The sequence below is a fragment of the Mchenga conophoros genome, linkage group LG16 (assembly GCF_057382185.1).
Source record: "Mchenga conophoros isolate Kocher_MC1m ecotype Shallow Benthic linkage group LG16, M_conophoros_male_GT1.1, whole genome shotgun sequence".
Lineage (NCBI taxonomy): Eukaryota > Metazoa > Chordata > Actinopteri > Cichliformes > Cichlidae > Mchenga > Mchenga conophoros.
In genome coordinates, this window is record NC_140541.1 from 8,298,215 (window position 1) to 8,318,477 (window position 20,263).

At 39.5% G+C, this 20,263-nt stretch overlaps 1 protein-coding gene across 2 annotated transcripts; it reads left to right on the forward strand.

Annotated features, from left to right (window-relative positions):
• Positions 1–2,121: 2,121 nt before the first annotated feature.
• Positions 2,122–19,858, forward strand: LOC146556224 (interleukin-1 receptor type 1-like). 2 transcript variants are annotated; one of them, XM_085250740.1, is made up of 12 exons: positions 2,122–2,171; positions 3,207–3,282; positions 8,070–8,283; positions 9,055–9,229; positions 13,233–13,407; positions 14,283–14,354; positions 14,710–14,836; positions 15,094–15,233; positions 15,337–15,483; positions 15,660–15,824; positions 18,553–18,741; positions 19,037–19,858. In XM_085250740.1, exons 2-12 carry the CDS (start codon positions 3,216–3,218, stop codon positions 19,228–19,230), a joined length of 1,665 nt encoding a protein of 554 aa, XP_085106866.1. In that variant the 5' UTR covers positions 2,122–2,171; positions 3,207–3,215; the 3' UTR covers positions 19,231–19,858. The 2 variants fall into 2 exon arrangements, with proteins under 2 accessions (XP_085106866.1, XP_085106867.1); XM_085250741.1 differs by lacking the exon at positions 2,122–2,171 and having other exon boundaries at positions 3,104–3,282; positions 15,666–15,824.
• Positions 19,859–20,263: the final 405 nt, after the last annotated feature.

Below are 20,263 nucleotides of genomic sequence, written 5' to 3' on the forward strand. Positions count from 1 at the left end.
ATATGTTGAAAAACGCCACAAAGAGCTTTGAGGTTTGAGAGAGTGGATCCTAGGGAACGTTTACATTTTTGTTTTGAAAATCTGGCTGACGATTTTCACAGATTGACGAAAAATCAAACTGCATTGTAAATGTAATAATCTGAAAACACTGCGCTGATCCAAGCTCCAACACAGTTTCTGGGAAGTTTCACAGCTTTTTCCAATAACGGATTTGCAGCCGCATCCGTGTTTGTTTTATCGCTCTTTGAACAACTAACAATTCCCTCGTTTTTATTCATCCTTATCTCAGTGTCACACTAAGAAAAAGAATACGAAATATTGGCTTTGAGTTTAACTAAATAAACTGTTTTAGAAGGAAGTACTTTTTAAATAAATACACTCAACAAAAATATAAACGCAACACCTTTGTTACTGCTCCCATTCCCCATGGGATGGACGTAGAGACCTAAAATTCATTCCAGATACACAATATAACCATCCCTCCCAAACAGTGGTCACAAATCAGTCCAAATGTGTGGTAGTGGGCACATCTGCTATATTGAGATAATCCATCCCACCTCACAGGTGTGCCACATCAGGATGCTGATCTGACATCATGAGTAGTGCACAGGTGTACCTCAGACTGCCCACAACAAAAGGCCACCCTGGAATGTGCAGTTTTGTCTCACAGCAAAATGCCACAGATGCCACAAGCAATGAGGGAGCGTGCAATTGGCATGCTGACAGCAGGAATGTCAACCAGATCTGTCGCCCGTGCATTGAATGTTCATTTCTCAACCATAAGCCGTCTCCACAGGCGTTTCAGAGAATATGGCAGCACATCCAACCGGCCTCACAACCGCAGACCTCGTGTAACCACACCAGCCCAGGACCTCCACATCCAGCAGGTTCACCTCCAAGATCGTCTGAGACCAGCCACCCAGACAGCTGCTGGAACAATTGGTTTGCACAACCAAACAATTTCTGCACAAACTGTCAGAAACCGTCTCAGGGACGCTCAACTGCATGCCCGTCGTCCTCATCGGGGTCTTGACCTGACTCCAGCTCGTCGCCGTAACAGACTTGTGTGGGCAAATGCTCACATTCGATGGCGTCTGGCACGTTGGAGAGGTGTGCGCTTCACGGATGAATCATGGTTCACATTGTTCAGGGCAGATGGCAGCTGAGAATGTCCCAGTTCTTGCATGGCCAGCATACTCACCGGACATGTCACCCATTGAGCATGTTCGGGATGTGCTTGACCGGCGTATACGACAGCGTGTACCAGTTCCCACGAATATCCAACAACCTCGCACAGCCATTGAAGTGGAGTGGACCAACATTCCACAGGCCACAATTGACAATCTGATAGACTCCATGCGACGATGTGTTGCACTGCATGAGGCAAATGGTGGTCACACCAGATACTGACCGGTTCTGGGTCCCCAGACCCCCAATAGCGCAAAAAACTGCACATTCCAGGGTGGCCTTTTGTTGTGGGCAGTCTGAGGTACACCTGTGCACTACTCATGATGTCAGATCAGCATCCTGGTGTGGCACACCTGTGAGGTGGGATGGATTATCTCAATATAGCAGATGTGCCCACTACCACACATTTGGACTGATTTGTGACCACTGTTTGGGAGGGATGGTTATATTGTGTATCTGGAATGAATTTTAGGTCTCTACGTCCATCCCATGGGGAATGGGAGCAGTAACAAAGGTGTTGCGTTTATATTTTTGTTGAGTGTAGTATTATGCAGCTGTCTTAATGGAATATTTCCAGGAAATGTACACTGCTAGTTAGTTAAATGCCATTACATTATTACATGAAAACAACTGTCAGTTTCAAATCTTAACCACCAACAACTCGACCTATATCTGTCAAGTGCTACTTAGCTGTGGTTGAATAACTGTGCCGCACCTGTACTGCAAAGCAAGTTGTACTTTTTTTCAGTTGAGAGGAAATTTCATACCGGGGTAGTGGAACAATATAAAATAATGCAAATACAGGAGGAGGAGTAGGAGGATGGAAAATCCAGCAAGTCACTGCAAGTTCACTGTACTGTAAGTGACAGGCAGACTTTCTGTCTCATAATTCAGAGTAGAAAGTCAAAATTATAATTAAAACTACAGCTGTAATTGTACAGATAGTTCTTTCTATTTTTGTAGTAACTTCATATACGTCACAGGTGAGTTTCGATTAAGCTTTATGATTACATCTTTTTTAAATACTTGGTGTAGGCTTCTTTGAATTTTATAGTACTGGTTTCACATTGACGTGGTTTCACTCTGTTGATTTTATCTTTGTCTTTCTGTTCAGCAATATTTCTTTTGATTGCTTTTACACAAAATATATTGGCAGCAGATTTTCAATTTTGGTCTTGACATCTATTTATTTAAGGCACTGAAGTTTAAATACTCAGCGACTGTGATTTTCACTTGCTTCACTGAGCTTTGGAAGGTTACCACTTTACAATAATGCAAACTTAAAGAGGGATATCTGAGTAAACTGTGAAAATATATACGATGCTGACAAAAATTGCCATGTAAAACATATATCAAGTGACGACTGAAGACCATTCAGGGTAAACCCTTACTTTAAGTATTTATCACAGCAGTTGTGAGATATAAGGCTTACTCATTTCAAAAATTACTACAAAGTTTATTATTAAGACATTTTTATAGGAATGTCATCATTGTTTTTCAAAGCCCAGAAAGCCCAAAATTGGCATTATATTTTGGGAAATTCTGATTTTCTATTAATATGAAGTATTTTTAAATAAATATGTGCTGCAGATGAACTTGCCCATAAATTCCCTTATATATAACCTGACTCCGATCCACTTTATGTTAATGACCAAAATGAGTGCAATTCATATATGAATTATTACTTTTCGATGACGTAACAAAGACGCATGAATGATTTACATCAGCAGAGAGTTACTACAAATGACAAAGAGAATTTTTTTTCTCAACCTTTGACAAAGAAACACCAATCAGTGGAACTTCCTGGGACTTTACTGGGAGTGTTTTGGCTCTGACTTCCTTGTGAGAGCTGAGAACACTCCATCTTTCACTTCCCTTTAAGGGAAGCTGTGCTCCCCAGGAAGTATGTCAAGAAACTTGTATACACTGCAAAGAATACGCTCGCCTGACAGGATGGCTCGTGTTCTCAAGAAAATCACACCGGACTTTACTGAAATGCAGTCTGTTGATTCCCTCAGATAAGAACTATGGCAGCGGCAGGTTGGGTCTGCTTGGTGACTGTTCTGCTGTCTCTGTCATTTGTTGTGACGCGTGGTAAGTACTGATTCTCCAACTTCTTCTGAACACTTAGTTTCAGCTGAGTGACAAGCTCTGTCTGCTTTATGCCAATGTCGTGGGGTTAGCTGTCATGGTTTATAACCAGTTTAACTGGTTTATAAACCAGTTAAACTGTCTGTTAAGATTTTCCTTAACAGACAGTTTAACTGGTTTATAACCAGTTTAACTGGTTTATAAACCAGTTAAACTGTCTGTTAACAGACAGGGCAAACTATCCTATAGCTTTGCCAAATACATTTATATGTATGCATGTATGTATGTATGTATGTATGTGTATATGTGTATATATATATATATATATATATACACACATATTGTACATATGTATCCTAACTCAAATGTTACCATAAATTAATCATAAATCAGTGATCAGAATAGATACTGGAATAAAAGCTGATTCTTCAGTGTTCCTTGTAGTGGATTTATCTATTCATACATCTGTGGTAGGGGACTGCACAGAATGCATACGGCAGTATGATAAAATCTCTATTCAACTGATAGGTTACCTGGGTAGGTTTTGCTATCAAGACAGACAATCACGACAGAAAAAGATAAACTGTGGTTTGATGAGTAAAAAAAGCATACCCCTCAACATTCCTCTCACGACAATGAAGTGATTCTGATAGACGATAACGTCAAAAAAACAACAACTGAAAGGTCTGTGGGGTTTTTGATGATTATATAGGTCAAGGAGACCAAACATTTATACTCAGACTTTGATGTGTGAATCTCCAGGAAGCGTCTTAGCTAAAAGATGTCAGCATTAAAGTTGCAGCACCTGTGCACGTCAGGCTGAACATAAAGGACAAGGTTTTATAAAATGCTCCAGCAGAGCCAAGGATCCCTCGCCAAGCGTGGCGCCAATAATAAAACAGTTGACTGTAATAAGCAGAGTAATCTTTTTAAAAGTACTACTCTAAATATTCTGTTATACCTGAATACTTTGATACAGGCTAGCTGACATGACTTACCTCCATATTATTACATGGAGGTAAGCTGTACACAGATAAGAAGTATTAGTGTAAGACAAACATTAACAGCTATCTGCTAAAATTACTAAGCGTTGCTAAGATACGGCTGCACGTTGCACTTTTGTCAGCTGGGTTTGACTAGCTGTGACGAACAAATGCTTTAGAATTACCTGAATTTCACAAGGTTCGCTGACGCAGCCTTACAACTTCACTAACAGTTAGACTGTGTAATACAAATTTCTTCTTCTTCTTACAGTAAACTGGCATGATGAGGTGAAAACAGTGTTTATATCTTGTTAATCCTTTAAACCCTGAAACATAAAATCATTTTATAATTTTTTTGATAAATTAAAACGAAAAAAAGAAATGTGCAAAAGTGCAATTTAATGTTCACAGTAATGTGAAGTACAGTATAACAGGTTTAGGATTAGGGTTAAAAAACGGATGATGTTGAGCTCTAAAAAAAACCCGATGAGGGTTATGTCTCATCAGTTAATGCTGTATGAGGTGTTCCACTGATGACAGATTTACAGCTTTGACAGGAAGTGGCAAACAAGACTCTTCCTCACTGTTTGAATAATCTGCGCCCAGGATGCAATCTTGAGCAATAGTGGAAAAGGCAGAACATAAATTGCCTACAGTTTTTAAAATCCCATAACCTTTTTGTCATTAAACAAGCGAAAATGCAAACATTAGCAGCGGTTTCTATTAACACTAAACGCTTAAACATTTAATGTAAAAAGCACCAATTTAGAACAACTGCACATTCGTGAAAAATCCAGTTTGCCTACTGTCCATAGCTGAATACACACAAGCTGTGGCAAGAAGTGCGAACATAGTGTGTAAAATTTCTAAACAAATTTGACATATTTTGATGTTTATTTTAATTCCGTGAAATGTCGTTCTAGCTGTCTGTATGAAAAGCTTCAGAAAGCTCCTGCACATTACCATAAACAGGAGGGAGCCTATGGTAATATGTAATAAGGGCCTGTCTGATTGTGTGATTTTTAATAATAAAAAATACATCATCACATTGGGCTGATAACCTCGTTTTCAGGTATCGTGTTCTCAGCCCATCGACCAAAACTTCGTTGTGGCTCCTCAACTGTGCCTGAAGACTAAATATGTTAAAACACGTGGGTATTTTCTACCACAGTAACAATCTTGTTAACCACAAACGTCATGTATCTCTGACATTGTGAATAGCAAAGTATTTTAGATAGCTCTAAAAGTGCTGACTCTTCAGACCAGTCAGAATATAACTTGATAAAAACAACTTTGCACATATCTGCAACATCCATTTAACTAAGTAAAACTTAGATAACTAAAAACTCAAGAAAAAGGTAGAAATGATTTGGTACAGTTTGTGCAGCAACTGCTCTTTTTCAGAGCAAACATTTAACCACTTACCACAGGTTGCTGCATATCTCATACTGTTTGCTCAGCACAAAAGTGGCACAAAATACGATTATCATAGAATTTCATTTACATCCAATACACCATGATAGCCTTCTCCTTGTCTCCCTTAGGTGCAATACTACAAAGTGTAAATTTTCGATGCAACATACTATTTTATTCTATTTATAAAGTATTATATTCTATTGTTTTCTTAATTTTTGGTGCTTGTAACTTTGTACTGTCCCCTTTCTGCCGTGACCCAACAAATTTCCCATGTGTGGGACAAATACTGGTTTATCTTATCCTATGTTATTAACAGACGGTGAAAAAAAACGGGAAAGCATCCCTAGTTCTGTTTACAGATGCCAAACAGTTACTATTAAATTCAATAATGAAGTGGTGGTGGTGACATATCTTTGCACACCTGCATGGACGTGCATAGCCCTTCTCAGTGGTTGATAACCTGCAATATTAGAAGTTAACAAGTTGCATTAGTCATTGTTACGAAATGTTTGCTCTTTGACTGTAGCAAGACACCCATTTCCAGGAATCCATATTGGTGTTGTTCTACTTTGGACATGGCATTCACAGCTTGGAAAAGAACACAAATGTCTTTTCATGGAAGTTTGGAAGTTGGCTAACAGCTAGCTAGGTCCACCAAGGGGTGTTTGTCCTAAAAATATCTTTTATAAACAGTATGAAAGATGGGCCACCATCAGGTCACCCATGAGTTTTCAACTTTTGAAACTTCAGTGTCAGCATTTTGGTCCGACACTAGCTGGAGGTATTTCCCTGCCTTGTTGTTGTTATTTATCTTTATGAATGACCTAACATTGGTTGTGTCCTTGACATGCCATAAATGAAAAGAAGAACAGAAAAGAACAAACAGTTGTAAACAGAAACTCTACGGCGAGTGACAAGATGGGTTAAATCGCAATGGGCATTGATGTTTTCACACATTTATTCTGAGGAGAATTAAATTTGTTACCCAGAGCAGAGGTAATCCTAAGGTATTATTTCACACCATTACTGGTATTATTACTCCTGGTCCACCTGCTGCCCCCAATTTCTTCAAATGAAGATTGTGAAAAATTTCTTTCTTTCTTAATAGAATTTTTTTTTTAGTAATGTAAGAAAACATTTTTCCCCATCAGCATTTCTTACTCTGCCTCAGCCTGTTATTTGAGACAGCTTTTTATCGGTTTCACTAGCCGAGCTGGAAAAGTTAGTTAATTCAAAGAAAGTATCCTCCTGTTCATTTGACAGTTTACCTGCATCGTTACTCAAAAATGTCTTCCAGTCTATCGGTCCCTGTGTGCTCACCACAATTAACACGTCACTGGTAAAGTCCCTGTGCTGTACATCCCATCTAAAAAAAACAAACAGCAGTTGCAGGCCAATCTCAAAATTACCACTAACTGCTAAGATTTTAGAAAAGGTTGTGGCTAAGCAGCTTACAGCAGTTTTGGACAAACACGATATTCTTGACAAATTTCAGTCAGTCAGTGGCTTTCGTAGACCTCATTCTACTGAAACAGCCCTTCTTAGAGTCTCCAGTGACATTTTGATGCAAAACGATGCAGGAAAATGTTTTGTTTTGCTGATGTTGGACCCGACGCCAGCTATGCATTGCTTTTAAGCCCCAAGATCTATCTATGCTGCAGATTCTGAATGAGTGCTTAGAATCCATTAAAGGTTGGCTGGATGACAGCTTTCTCCAACTTAATGAAGGACACACTGAAGTCCTTGCATGTGGCTCCTGACTTGTACCTATGATAATGAATGCTGGTCCCCTTTCAACATTTGTGAAATCATCTATCAGGAACCTAGGGGTAACCTTTGACCCGGCTCTCACATTGGATGTCCATGTCAAATCTCTGATTTGGTCTTGCTTTTATTACTTAAGAAACATTGCCAAATTAAGTCCTATTGTATCTCGTACTAAACTGGAGATTATTATTCATGCATTCATTTCATCACGTTTGGACTACTGTAATTCACTGTTTACATGTCTAAGCAAAAACTCCCTGGAACGTCTGCAGGTTGTTCAGAACGCTGCAGCAAAGCTTTTGACCAAATCCTTGAAGTACTCACATGTGACTCAGTAGTCTCTTTTAAAAACAACTAAAAACACATCTTTTTAGAATTGCATTTCGTTAACTTTTTGTCTGTTTTTGTTTTATACCTTGTTATCTCTGTGTAAAGCACTTTGTGATCTTTTGTCTAGAAAGGTGCTATATAAATAAAATGTTACTTACTTTACTTACTTAGTCCTATTCTGTTCTATCTGTTCTTCTTTTGGAGTAACATGTCTTCCTTGTAGATTGATATATTTTTTTAACATCTTACATTAAATGACAAATAGTTGTTCTCCTGTTGCACTGTCACCTACAGACCACCGTGGGGAGATAGATACCTTCCATGTGAGTGCTGGCCATTTCTTTTTGCTGAATTGCTACACAGCAGAGGCTCATGATGTCGTGATCTGGCGCAGAGGGGAGAGTAAAGACAATCTGAGCCTGCCCACTGGAGTGGAAGTGAGGGACAGGTTACTTTGGTTTCTACCTGTCCAGATGTCCCACAATGGATCTTACACCTGTCAGATAAGGTATAAAAATATCTGTATGACTTCTCTTGCATGAGTTCTCCTGATCCCTGCAGTTCCATGCTTCTAGTATATTTATAAATGTGCTTTAACACACGTGCACAGACAAACACAACCTACTTTATAATAAAATGCTGTAAAACCTAACAGTTGTATGCAGGCTATGATCAAGCTCTGTTGTATTGGAAACCCTTTGTCACTCATCCAAGTGACTTCTTCAGAAGTCTCCAATGAAAACGCTACGTCCAGATGAACAAAATCAACCTTTTGCGACCTGTTTTATAAGATATGCCAACTAACCTACTAACTGGATTTTAACATCTGTAAATCTTTGATGTTGCACTTTTAGGAGACTGTGTGAAGGTTGTACTGGGAGCATATGGAGCCTCCTATACAACAGGGAGACGGGATTGGCCATTTCTAAAAATGAATGTGTTATTTATCCAGGAAATGATCAAACCATTAAGAGCAAATGAGCAACTGGATAAATATCCAAATATATATGAGAGGAGGGATATCAAATCTCCTCAGTTCCAGCCTTCAGGCAGTCTCTGTACGTGTGTGTGCTAATTTATATTCCTAATGGATGTTATTTTTTTTTATCTTATATCTAATTAGTGCTGAACAGATATATAACTTCAGCTTATCAGTGGAATAGAGGCATAACTGAAACATCAATTCATATTTTAGTCATATTGTCTGTAACCATTTAGGATAAACAAAAAGTACAGGGATATTTCTTGCTGTTGGCTTTACAATTCTTTTTCTTTTCAGGAATCAGTCTGGAGTATTATTACGGAGGCTAAAGTTTTGGGTGTCAGTGTCTAGTGGAGAGTGTCCTTATACCGTTGAGAGCATTTCCATCACAAAAGGAGTGAGCGACAGTCTTCCTTGTAAACAGAAAGAAATCTTCGGCCTGAATAGCGTGGTGAATGTACGATGGATGAAGGTATAAAGAGGCCTAATACACTTGTTTTACTGCATTGACATGTTTGCCTTGTTAGGACCTGATTTGAGTACAAAGAAAACTGTTGCTCATCAATATTATTTTGCACCTAAAAAAAGCTGGCTGAAGAACGTACTGGCGGTCTGGTCTCTGCCCTCCATATACACCAATCAGGCATAACATTATGACCACCTGGTCCCCCTTTTCAAGTCAAGTCAAGTCAAGTTGGCTTTATTGTCACTTCAACCATATACAGTTTAACAGTACACAGTGAGGCGAAACAATGTTCCTCCAGGAACCAAGGTGCTACATGCAACATAAATTTACAACATAAATTAACAGAAAACACTCAACTAGCCAACTAAGAGACCTAGTTAGCTGGCTAGCAGAGACAAGACAGACTGACCTAACATAAATTACAACATAAATTAACAAAAAAAACCAAACTATCTAACTATCTAAGGAAGACTTTTTTTTTGTTATCAGACAGCAGACAACAAAGTGCACGTGCAAATGTGCAAACAAGAGCAGCAAAGTGACAGAATGATAGAAAAACACAACGTAACATAATACAGTGGGGCAAAAAAGTATTTAGTCAGCCACCGATTGTGCAAGTTCCCCCACCTAAAATGATGACAGAGGTCAGTAATTTGCACCAGAGGTACACTTCAACTGTGAGAGACAGAATGTGAAAAAAAAATCCATGAATCCACATGGTAGGATTTGTAGAGAATTTATTCGTAAATCAGGGTGGAAAATAAGTATTTGGTCAATAACAAAAATACAACTCAATACTTTGTAACATAACCTTTGTTGGCAATAACAGAGGTCAAACGTTTAACCTCTGGTAAAGACTTGCACACTTGTGTGTGCAAGTCTTTACCAGGTTTGCACACACAATAGCTGGTATTTTGGCCCATTCCTCCATGCAGATCTTCTCGAGAGCAGTGATGTTTTGGGGCTGTCGCCGAGCAACACGGACTTTCAACTCCCGCCACAGATTTTCTATGGGGTTGAGGTCTGGAGACTGGCTAGGCCACTCCAGGACTTTCAAATGCTTCTTACGGAGCCACTCCTTTGTTGCCCGGGCGGTGTGTTTTGGATCATTGTCATGTTGGAAGACCCAGCCTCGTTTCATCTTCAAAGTTCTCACTGATGGAAGGAGGTTTTGGCTCAAAATCTCACGATACATGGCCCCATTCATTCTGTCCTTAACACGGATCAGTCGTCCTGTCCCCTTGGCAGAAAAACAGCCCCATAGCATGATGTTTCCACCCCCATGCTTCACAGTAGGTATGGCGTTCTTGGGATGCAACTCAGTATTCTTCTTCCTCCAAACACGACGAGTTGAGTTTATACCAAAAAGTTCTACTTTGGTTTCATCTGACCACATGACATTCTCCCAATCCTCTGCTGTATCATCCATGTGCTCTCTGGCAAACTTCAGACGGGCCTGGACATGCACTGGCTTCAGCAGCGGAACACGTCTGGCACTGCGGGATTTGATTCCCTGCCGTTGTAGTGTGTTACTGATGGTGACCTTTGTTACTTTGGTCCCAGCTCTCTGCAGGTCATTCACCAGGTCCCCCCGTGTGGTTCTGGGATCTTTGCTCACCGTTCTCATGATCATTTTGACCCCACGGGATGAGATCTTGCGTGGAGCCCTAGATCGAGGGAGATTATCAGTGGTCTTGTATGTCTTCCATTTTCTGATGATTGCTCCCACAGTTGATTTTTTCACACCAAGCTGCTTGCCTATTGTAGATTCACTCTTCCCAGTCTGGTGCAGGTCTACAATACTTTTCCTGGTGTCCTTCGAAAGCTCTTTGGTCTTGGCCATGGCAGAGTTTGGAGTCTGACTGTTTGAGGCTGTGGACAGGTGTCTTTTATACAGATGATGAGTTCAAACAGGTGCCATTCATACAGGTAACGAGTGGGGGACAGAAAAGCTTCTTACAGAAGACGTTACAGGTCTGTGAGAGCCAGAGATTTTCCTTGTTTGAGGTGACCAAATACTTATTTTCCACCCTGATTTACGAATAAATTCTTTACAAATCCTACCATGTGGATTCATGGATTTTTTTTTTTTTCACATTCTGTCTCTCACAGTTGAAGTGTACCTCTGGTGCAAATTACTGACCTCTGTCATCATTTTAAGTGGGGGAACTTGCACAATCGGTGGCTGACTAAATACTTTTTTGCCTCACTGTAATAAGGTTTTGTGATGATGAGTTGAGGTAGTGGAGGAACAGTAAACATTCCTTAGTGTAGCAGCAAAAATTAGGAAGTACAGAAGTTAGTGCAAAAAGTCCAGTAATAATATTGTGCAAAAGAGCATTAACAGGTTGGTGTGTACGATGGTTTGGTGGTGTAGGTCAGTGTGTTTGCGCTTGTGTTGATTAGTCAGTCCAGTCTCAATGTTTTGAGGTAGTTGAGTTAACCTGAGTGATAATGTTTGTGTTTGTTTGTGTGTGTGTGTGTGTGTGTGTGTGTGTGTGTGTGTGTGTGTGTGTGTGTGTGTGTGTGTGTGTGTGTGTGCGTGTGTGTGTGTGTTTATCAGTCAGTCCCTTTTTGCTGAGGAGACGGATGGCTTGTGGAAAAAAGCTGTTGCACAGTCTGGATGTGCGTGCCCGAATGCTTCGGTACCTTTTTCCAGATGGCAGGAGTTTGAAGAGTGTGTGAGGGGGGTGTGTCCAATCAGCCACAATGCTGGTGGCTTTGCGAATGCAGCGTGTGGTGTAGATGTCCTCAATAGAGGGGAGAGAGACCCCGATGATCTTCTCTGCTGTTCCCACTATCCGCTGTAGTACGCTTTTACTGTCAAAACAGACATTACCCCTCGAGACGTGGACCCCACAAAACCCCGGAAAGTGTGCTGTGGTATCTAAGCAACAGATCCTATAATTCCTATAAGTTGGGAGGTGGAGACTCCATGGATCAGGCTTCTTTGTCCAACACATCCCACAGATGTTGATTAAATTGAGATCTGGAGAATTTAGAGGCCAAGTCAAGATTCCAAACTCATTGTTGTGCTGCTCAAACCATTTGTAAACCATTTTTTGCTTTGTGGCAGGGTGCATTATCCTGCTGCAAGATTCCACAGCCATCAGGGAATACTGTTTCTATGGGAGGTCATACATGGTCTGCAGCAGTGCTTAGTTAGGTGGTACATGTCAAAGTTACATCCTCATGGATGGTTTCCCAGCAGAACGTTACCCAAAGCAAACTGTGATCCACTATGTATTCTGACACCTTTCTATCAGAACCTACATCAACTCTTTCAGCATTTTGAGCTACAGTAGCTCGTCTGTTGGCTTGGATCACACTCCAGTTTTGGAGAGGCTCTCACCCAGCTGTGTGGCCAACACAATTTGGCACTTGTCAAACTCGGCTCAAATCCTTACGCGTGCCCATTTTTCCTGCTTCTAACACATCAACTTTGAGGGCAAAATATTCATTTGCTGTCTAAGATATCCCAGCCAGTAACAGGTGCTAATAAATCAGTTTTATTCATTTCACCTGTCAGTGGTCATAATGCTATGCTATTGGTGTATAATCCCATTTTATGGAATATAATATCATGAAGAGTGGACAGAAACAATTGCTGATAAACTATCAGTGGAAACAGCAGATATAAACTAGGCTAGTTTATACACAATCGCTCCACCTAAAGTGCTTAGGTGGGCCAAATCCCAGGCTTCTGTTTTACAACTTCCATAAATGTAACACTGCCCCCTTCTGTAGATATCAGGGAAAAATGTGTGCCAGATCTGCCCCCCTGGCAGATAAGACTGGTTGCCACCCAGGCCAGCAACAATGTAGTACTATGCATTTTGTTACCTGGAAACTTGCGACCAACACATTTTGAGATCACTATGCCAGTTTTTTGCTTTTTATTCATGTTTTCCTTTATTTCTGGCTCTTCTTTCTTGTCTTGAGGCTCAAAAATGCCTCTCAAAAATATGGCACTGTGAAAACTAACTACAGGATTGGTTTCTGTCTGCAGGATTGCCAGCTCATTCAGCGGCAAGGGAAACCCATCTCTGTTGATATGAAAGGCAACATGAGGCTTCCTCAAGCCTCAGAGGAGGACAATGGGAAATATACCTGCCTGATAGACATTAACTTGGATGGCAGGAATTATACCGCTTCACGCAGCATCCTGTTGACTGTTAAAGATGGTAAGTACTGTAGAGCTCTCATATTGAATCCTTAATTATTCTGGTGTCATTTTTTAATATATTACTCTGGCTGTACATAATTATTATTATTATTTTGTTTTGTTTAATCATAGACTTGAAGACTTAATTCAGGGGGTTTAACAAAAAAGAAATAAATCATTGGATGCTTTGGCATACGAGTTGTATCTCTCCATTTTCATTATTTTTCTCTTCTCCTCATGCTGTTGTAAGTTAAATATGTCCAAAGATGTTTTCTCAGAACATGCAGGCTCTTCTTGTTTTTGAGTGTGAACAGTGGTTTTCACCATCTGGTAAACCATCTGTATTTACATTCATAAAGGCATCTCTTGATTGTATATTCTAGACTCTGATAACGACACCATATTTCCTTGAGTGTTTACAACTGTGGTAAATGTTGTTTAGCCTTTTTTTTCTTAAATCTAAACTCTAGTAGGTTTGTTTGGTCTTCTGGGGCCAGATTCATTTCCTTAATTTGCATCAACGTCTCAGTGAATTTTACAAGTTCCAGTGAAATGCTGAAATACAAGTTTAGCTATTGGACTCAGATCCAGATGTCTTTAATTAACTTTGTTTATCATGGAATGACGAGGCAACAGGCCTCATCTCCCATACTTTTGAGCGTCTGAAAATGGGGGATTATGGATAAAAACGAGTGTAATTCCTAAAGAGTTCATGCAAAACCTCGGTTAAACCTCTTGAATTAAAGCTAAACATCTGCACTTCAATCACATCTGGTTTGTCTGATTTAAATTAGCCTGTGATGGTGTACAGAGGCAATATATACAAATGCTTATGGAGCTAAATGTATATTGTCCCACTTTCTTTATTTTTCCTTCCTTCTTTCTTTCTTGCAGACCTCCCAGAAAAAGTTTTTGTAGAGCCACAGCTGGTGACCCCTGACAAGCAAGAGATTACAGTTGAACTAGGCAAGTGAAACACTAAATAAAATGCATTAGAGTGAATGTTAGTGCTATGGAAAAATATTATAAACACCTTTAAATATCATGAAGTCATTTACACCATTATCCATTTATTGACTGTATGATCTTTATGATAAATACTTGACAAACAGTTGTTTTTCAAGTCAAGATGACAATAAAGTCCTTTAAAACCTTTGCAATGGTGCTTTGTCATCTAGCGACTGAACAGAATTAGTCAGAAGCCTTTTGAAAAGTTTCCGTGACGTTAAATTTCATTTGAGCTAACTTCATATTTTTGTTTGATCAAAACGGGAAATGTAAACTGACAGTTTCTTTGTTTTTTACTCTCACTGCCCACCAGGTTTGAGAGTGGAGCTGCAGTGTTTAGCATTCATAGGCTACAGTGAGGATAACGAGTCTTCACTGCACTGGACTGTTGGCAAGGATTACGCTGAGGACCTCGAGGAGATTAGTGTGTCCCGGAAAACGTGAGTTTTACATTACCATGGACGGGGCTATTAATAGGGCGAATACAAAACACTGCATTATACTGCATCGAGATTAAATCAAAACAACACAATGTGTCAGACATTAAATGTCACTTGGAGGCAGAACTTCTTTTCTGAGTAATAGACTGTAAATGTTGCAACTGTAGCAGCACAAAAAACTTAACACCTAACATTTACATATTATTCTTTGATTCCATGATTCATTCTGACTGACTGATTGTTTCTGTACCCTTTAGTATTCATAGAGAAGGCAAAGTATACGAACTGGTCATTCTGTCCATCGCTAAAGTTCATCGCAAGTTCCTGAATTTTGAGTTCGAGTGCCATTTAGAAAGCCTAGCGGGAGAACAAATCAGTGTGGTGAAGCTTAAAGAAGGTAATAAAGATATATATAGACATATACATATAAATGTGTGTGTGTTCAAGAATTATAGTCGTCTGAGACACTTGCCTTACGTTTGTCTCCTTCCTCTCTCCAGCTGACCGCAGTTCTTTCCACATGAGTTGGGCTGTTTGCCTTTCTGCATCTCTGGCTGTTCTAGCCTTGGCTGCGTGCTTCTTCTTCTTTAAAGTAAACCTGATATTGGCTTACAGGGATCTGTTGGCACATTTTCCCAAACAACAAGGTAAAGCCGTTATCAGTTGAACTTAAGTTTTTGTGTGGCATCATCTGACGAGATACTACTAACCTTACAGCACAACTAACACAGTACTGAAAGCCGTGAAAGCTGGATGTTGATTCACATTTTAAAAGGATCAAACGTTATAAAATGAACATAAACAATCATTTAGATTCTGTCAGTTCCAGATGGGAAGCTCTATGATGCCTACGTGAGTTTCATCCATTCCAATGCCATGAGTTCAGATGAGGGCGCGAGGTTTGCCATGCAGATCCTGCCTGAGAAACTGGAGGAACAATATGGCTACTCTCTGTTTATCAGAGGACGGGATGACTGTCCTGGCGAAGGTAAGAAGCAGATATCCATAATATGTAAACAGAGGTAGAAAGACTTGTCTTTCTAGATGTAGTGTAATTCTTGAGGTTGTTAAGGTCATTCTCCAACCCCCAAAAGACGGGAAAACATACAAAGGCTTTGAGCTGTTTATTGTCACAAACTGCTGTTCACAGTTTTTATTAAATTAAGACATCAAATACATAACCAACGAATCTAAATCAGTTGCTATGATGCTTTCAGGTAAAAGACAAGTAGAACTAGTTGCATTTTAAATGTGGTTAAATTAACGTTTTTAATGACTTTATAAAACAAGAACTGGTTGCTTGATTTTCATTTTGATTTTCTCTAATGCACACAGACTCAAAGAGTCAAATATATACATACACTCACTTAAACCTCTAATAAGTGGTGCTGAAGCCTCTACAACAGGGGTCTCAAACTCCAGGCCTCGAGGGCCGGTGTCCTGCAGGTTTTAGATCTCACCCTGGGTCAACACACCGGAATCAAATGACTAGTTCGTTACCAGGCCTCTGGAGAACTTCAGACATGTTGAGGGAGTAATTTACCCATTTAAATCAGCTGTGTTGGATCAAGGACACATCTAAAACCTGAAGGACACCGGCCCTCAAGGTCTGGAATTCGAGACCCCCGCTTCTACACTATCTGTTAACTTGACAAGACCAAGGCCTATTATCTTTGTGCTACTAAAGTCATCAGCGATTACAACTGATGTTGTAGTCAGTCAATACTTCTCTTTGCCAGCATGAAAAGGATTTGTTTGACAGCACTCATTAGATTGACCAATACTCAGGTCTCAGTGAAGATCTAAGAAGGACAATTGTAGATTAGGGCTGCCACAAACGATTATTTTGATAGTCGACTAGTCACCGATTAATGGATCATGCATCCATTGGACGTAAAACGTACAGCTTATTGCACCAGCATGCATCTGCTCTTATATAACTATCATTAGCTTACAGCTTTAAGTGTTTAAGGTATGTGCTAACTAAAAATAAAGACAAGATGATAGTTTATTAAATTTTAATGAAATCTGCAGGTTGTTTCAGTGAAGTTTAATAAACTCAGCCGTCTGCTCCTTGCTATCTAAAATATAACGGGACACCGGAGAATATTCTCGAGCATCTCACACTTCTGATAATCAGCTGTCTGCTTGAGGTTTACTCAGCTGTGTAAAAACTATAACTTTAATCTCAGCCAAACGATTTACTCAGGAACAAATAAAATACTGAAAAAAGCCAACAATAACATTTTTAAATTATCTAAGTGACTCATATATCATGTTTAACCTGAGTAGTGAAAGACGGTGGTGGGTTTAAAAACGATTTGCCGGGAGTCCGGTGTTCTCACAGCTCTAGTGACCTAGCCCCCGGCTAACTATCGAGCTAGTGGGTAACAGACGTCTCCAAAAACGTCGGAGCACTTTTGAAAATATGTGGTGTCTTCATAAACTGAGCAGATATTTGAAGTATGCACAGCTACATTCTCGCCTGAAAATATGTTAAACGTTTATTTTGTGACCCAAAAAGAATAATAAGAGTAAAGTTAAAACTAACTAGCGGCCGCCATTGTTGACTTCTGCGCTGAGCCGCGCTATGAATTCTGGGACACAGCTTCTTCTTCTTCGGGGTTTAACGGCAGCTGGCATCCTTGTACATGCAGTGCTGCCATCTTCTGTTTCAGTCCGTTATTACACTCTTAAATCCTGCTACTTATTCCTGCGTCTTTTGGGATCTTACAAAGCTTCAAACGACGCGTCGACTATTAAATCAGTCGTCGACGATTTCAATAGTCGACGTAATTGTGACTAGTCGACTAATCGTGGCAGCCCTATTGTAGATTTACAATTGGGAAGGGAAAGTCTGGAGTTATTGTTAAACAACAGCAGGTTCCAAGACCCTCAGTTCAGAACTCTAACTACAAAAAAGTACAAGTTTTTTGGATGCGCCACTGCTTTGCCACTATCTGGAGGATGACCAAATAATGTTGTCCTCAGATCAGAGAACATTAGTTAGGAAAAACTTCAGCGGAACCACCAGGACTCAAGCCTGCCATGACCTGGAAGATAAAGTAAAGGCTGTTGAACCAAAGAACACTGTAACAGCTGTGCAGCATGGTGGCGGCATTGCTATTGCATTCATTCTCATGATGAGTGTATCTAAACCTTTGACCACAACTGTATCTGTAAGAATTCTGTTTATAGTTGCAAAAAAAAGAAAAAAAGAAAGAGAAGTTTGAAAAGAAAATAAGAGCTTCTTGGTTAAACTCCTAGTATAATACATGGGAGAAATTGGATAAAAGCCATGTTTACTAAATTACTGGAACACAGTACAGTACAGTTAAAAACAGACTTAATACTTTCTTGAGCTGATGTCTAGCTATCCTCTGTATTTCTGTTTTTCCCTTTTCTTTTTGTGTTCTTCTTATTGCTCTAGTTTATTTCCTTTATGTTTGTATTGGTGATACATTGCAATTCAATTCAGTTTTTATGTATATAGTGTCAAATCACAATAACAGCTGCCTCAAGGCACTTACAAGGTTCTTTAATTTTATTAATGCAGACTAAACTGGTAAGTTAAAAAAAGAAGAAGAAATGAGTGCCTGGAAGAAGCCACAGTTCTGCCCAAAATTATAGTTTGTGCTGTTGAAATGGGCTGCCTTCAGTTTGCAGACAAAGAGTTCTAACCTGCAGTTTTGTGTCTGGCCATGAATCCCTTACAGCAATACACGATGCAACAGCTGCTGCGATGCACCAGTGCCGCAGACTGCTTATCATCTTATCACCTGAGGCGAAAACGGAGGAAAGCACTTGCATATGTGACAATCAAAGCCAAGTGTGGTATGAGCAGAAAGTTGGCCTTCATGATGCTTTGACGAAGAATGATCCCAGAGTTATCCTGGTGGAAATTGGTAAATGATTCCTCATTTTTCAAAAATCTCTAGCCACATGAATTCTGTTAAGTCACGGGTTATATAGCTCAGCATTCATGCCCTATTTGGTCATGTATAATTCTTTGCAGGCATCACAAACAGAGATTTTACTTCCAGCTTTTATGCTAAGCTAACTTAGTACATTAGGAATAAAGTGTGTTCATCTCTGGACTTGTTGCACTCGGTCAGGACTTCGTTTAATAAAAATTAAAATGTCAGCTTATTAAACGTGTTTATTTTCATTTATATTTAAACTGTTTTTCTTTTTTGCCAGATGGTCCAGTGGATTACAGTCACTTGCCAGAGTCTGTGCGTTATATCAAGAGGAAACAAGGAGCCCTGAAGTGGAAGAAAGATTTTCTTGCGACACACAAATTCACAGAATTATACTCAAAGAGAAACTTTTGGATAAATCTCAGGTACCACATGCCCCCAGTACCTACAAGAAGGCTCCAAACTATTGTCTAAACAATATCTTAAAGTTTTATTGATGGGATTCATCCATCAGGCCTGTTTCTTGGAACACTTGACAAATGGAAACTTTACGTGCTTACAGCTGTCGTCACCTGTATTTTTAAGACTCACTAGGACTACAATAAGCAAGCCCATATATTCTTCTGCACAATGAATTTCACAACATGTGCAACAAGGATGGAGGCATCTGCTGGACTTTTCTATTGGTGCATGTTTGCTATTACTTCCTTCATAAGTGATAGCAATACATTTTTTCTACATTTGAATTGTATTTTTTTATGCACTTATAATATATCATCAGGCATGCTAGCAACTTTTAAAATTGCACCTTTCCTTTATAGAAGGGCTGTGTACATACATATGTGTACATATTTGAAAGGATAATTATTTTTTATGTTGACAGCATTGCTTATTTTTATACTGAATGATAGATTTTTGAATGATACATATTTATATTCTGTTATTTAAGTATTTGTGACTGAGTATAAATGTTTAAGTATTATATATTTTGTATTCTTTTTTTCCAAGTTTCCCTTCCAAGTATGGCTTACTGATTGTGTCTCTTCATCACATCAGTTTACTCAGAGGAAAAGATTTAAACTTATTCAGTAGAATAGTTTGAGGCAATGGCATTCCATCAAGACAAGCACCTAGTCAAATTCAAAATTAGACATTAATTAAAACATAGCAAGAGGAAGCGATATCTCTACTTTCGTGTCAAACAGTGCTCTGTCATGATGCGCGTCGCCTGTTTGCATTCATCCCTACATCACTAGAATATTCTGGATGCTACTGGGTATAATTGTCGAAAGCTGCACTTGCCTGGGATCTCAATGGAAACAGTAGCGTGTCTCTGTTTTATGGGCATGTCTGTGTCCCATGAACGATAGCTGGAGCTTGTCAAGCCAAGAGTCCAGCAGCTTTTTCTGACTGATTTTGCATGTTCATTGTGTATAAAGTCCAGTCTTTAATGGGAGACTGATAGAATATTAGTGCACTAGACAAGATGCTTCACTGCTGTCAGATC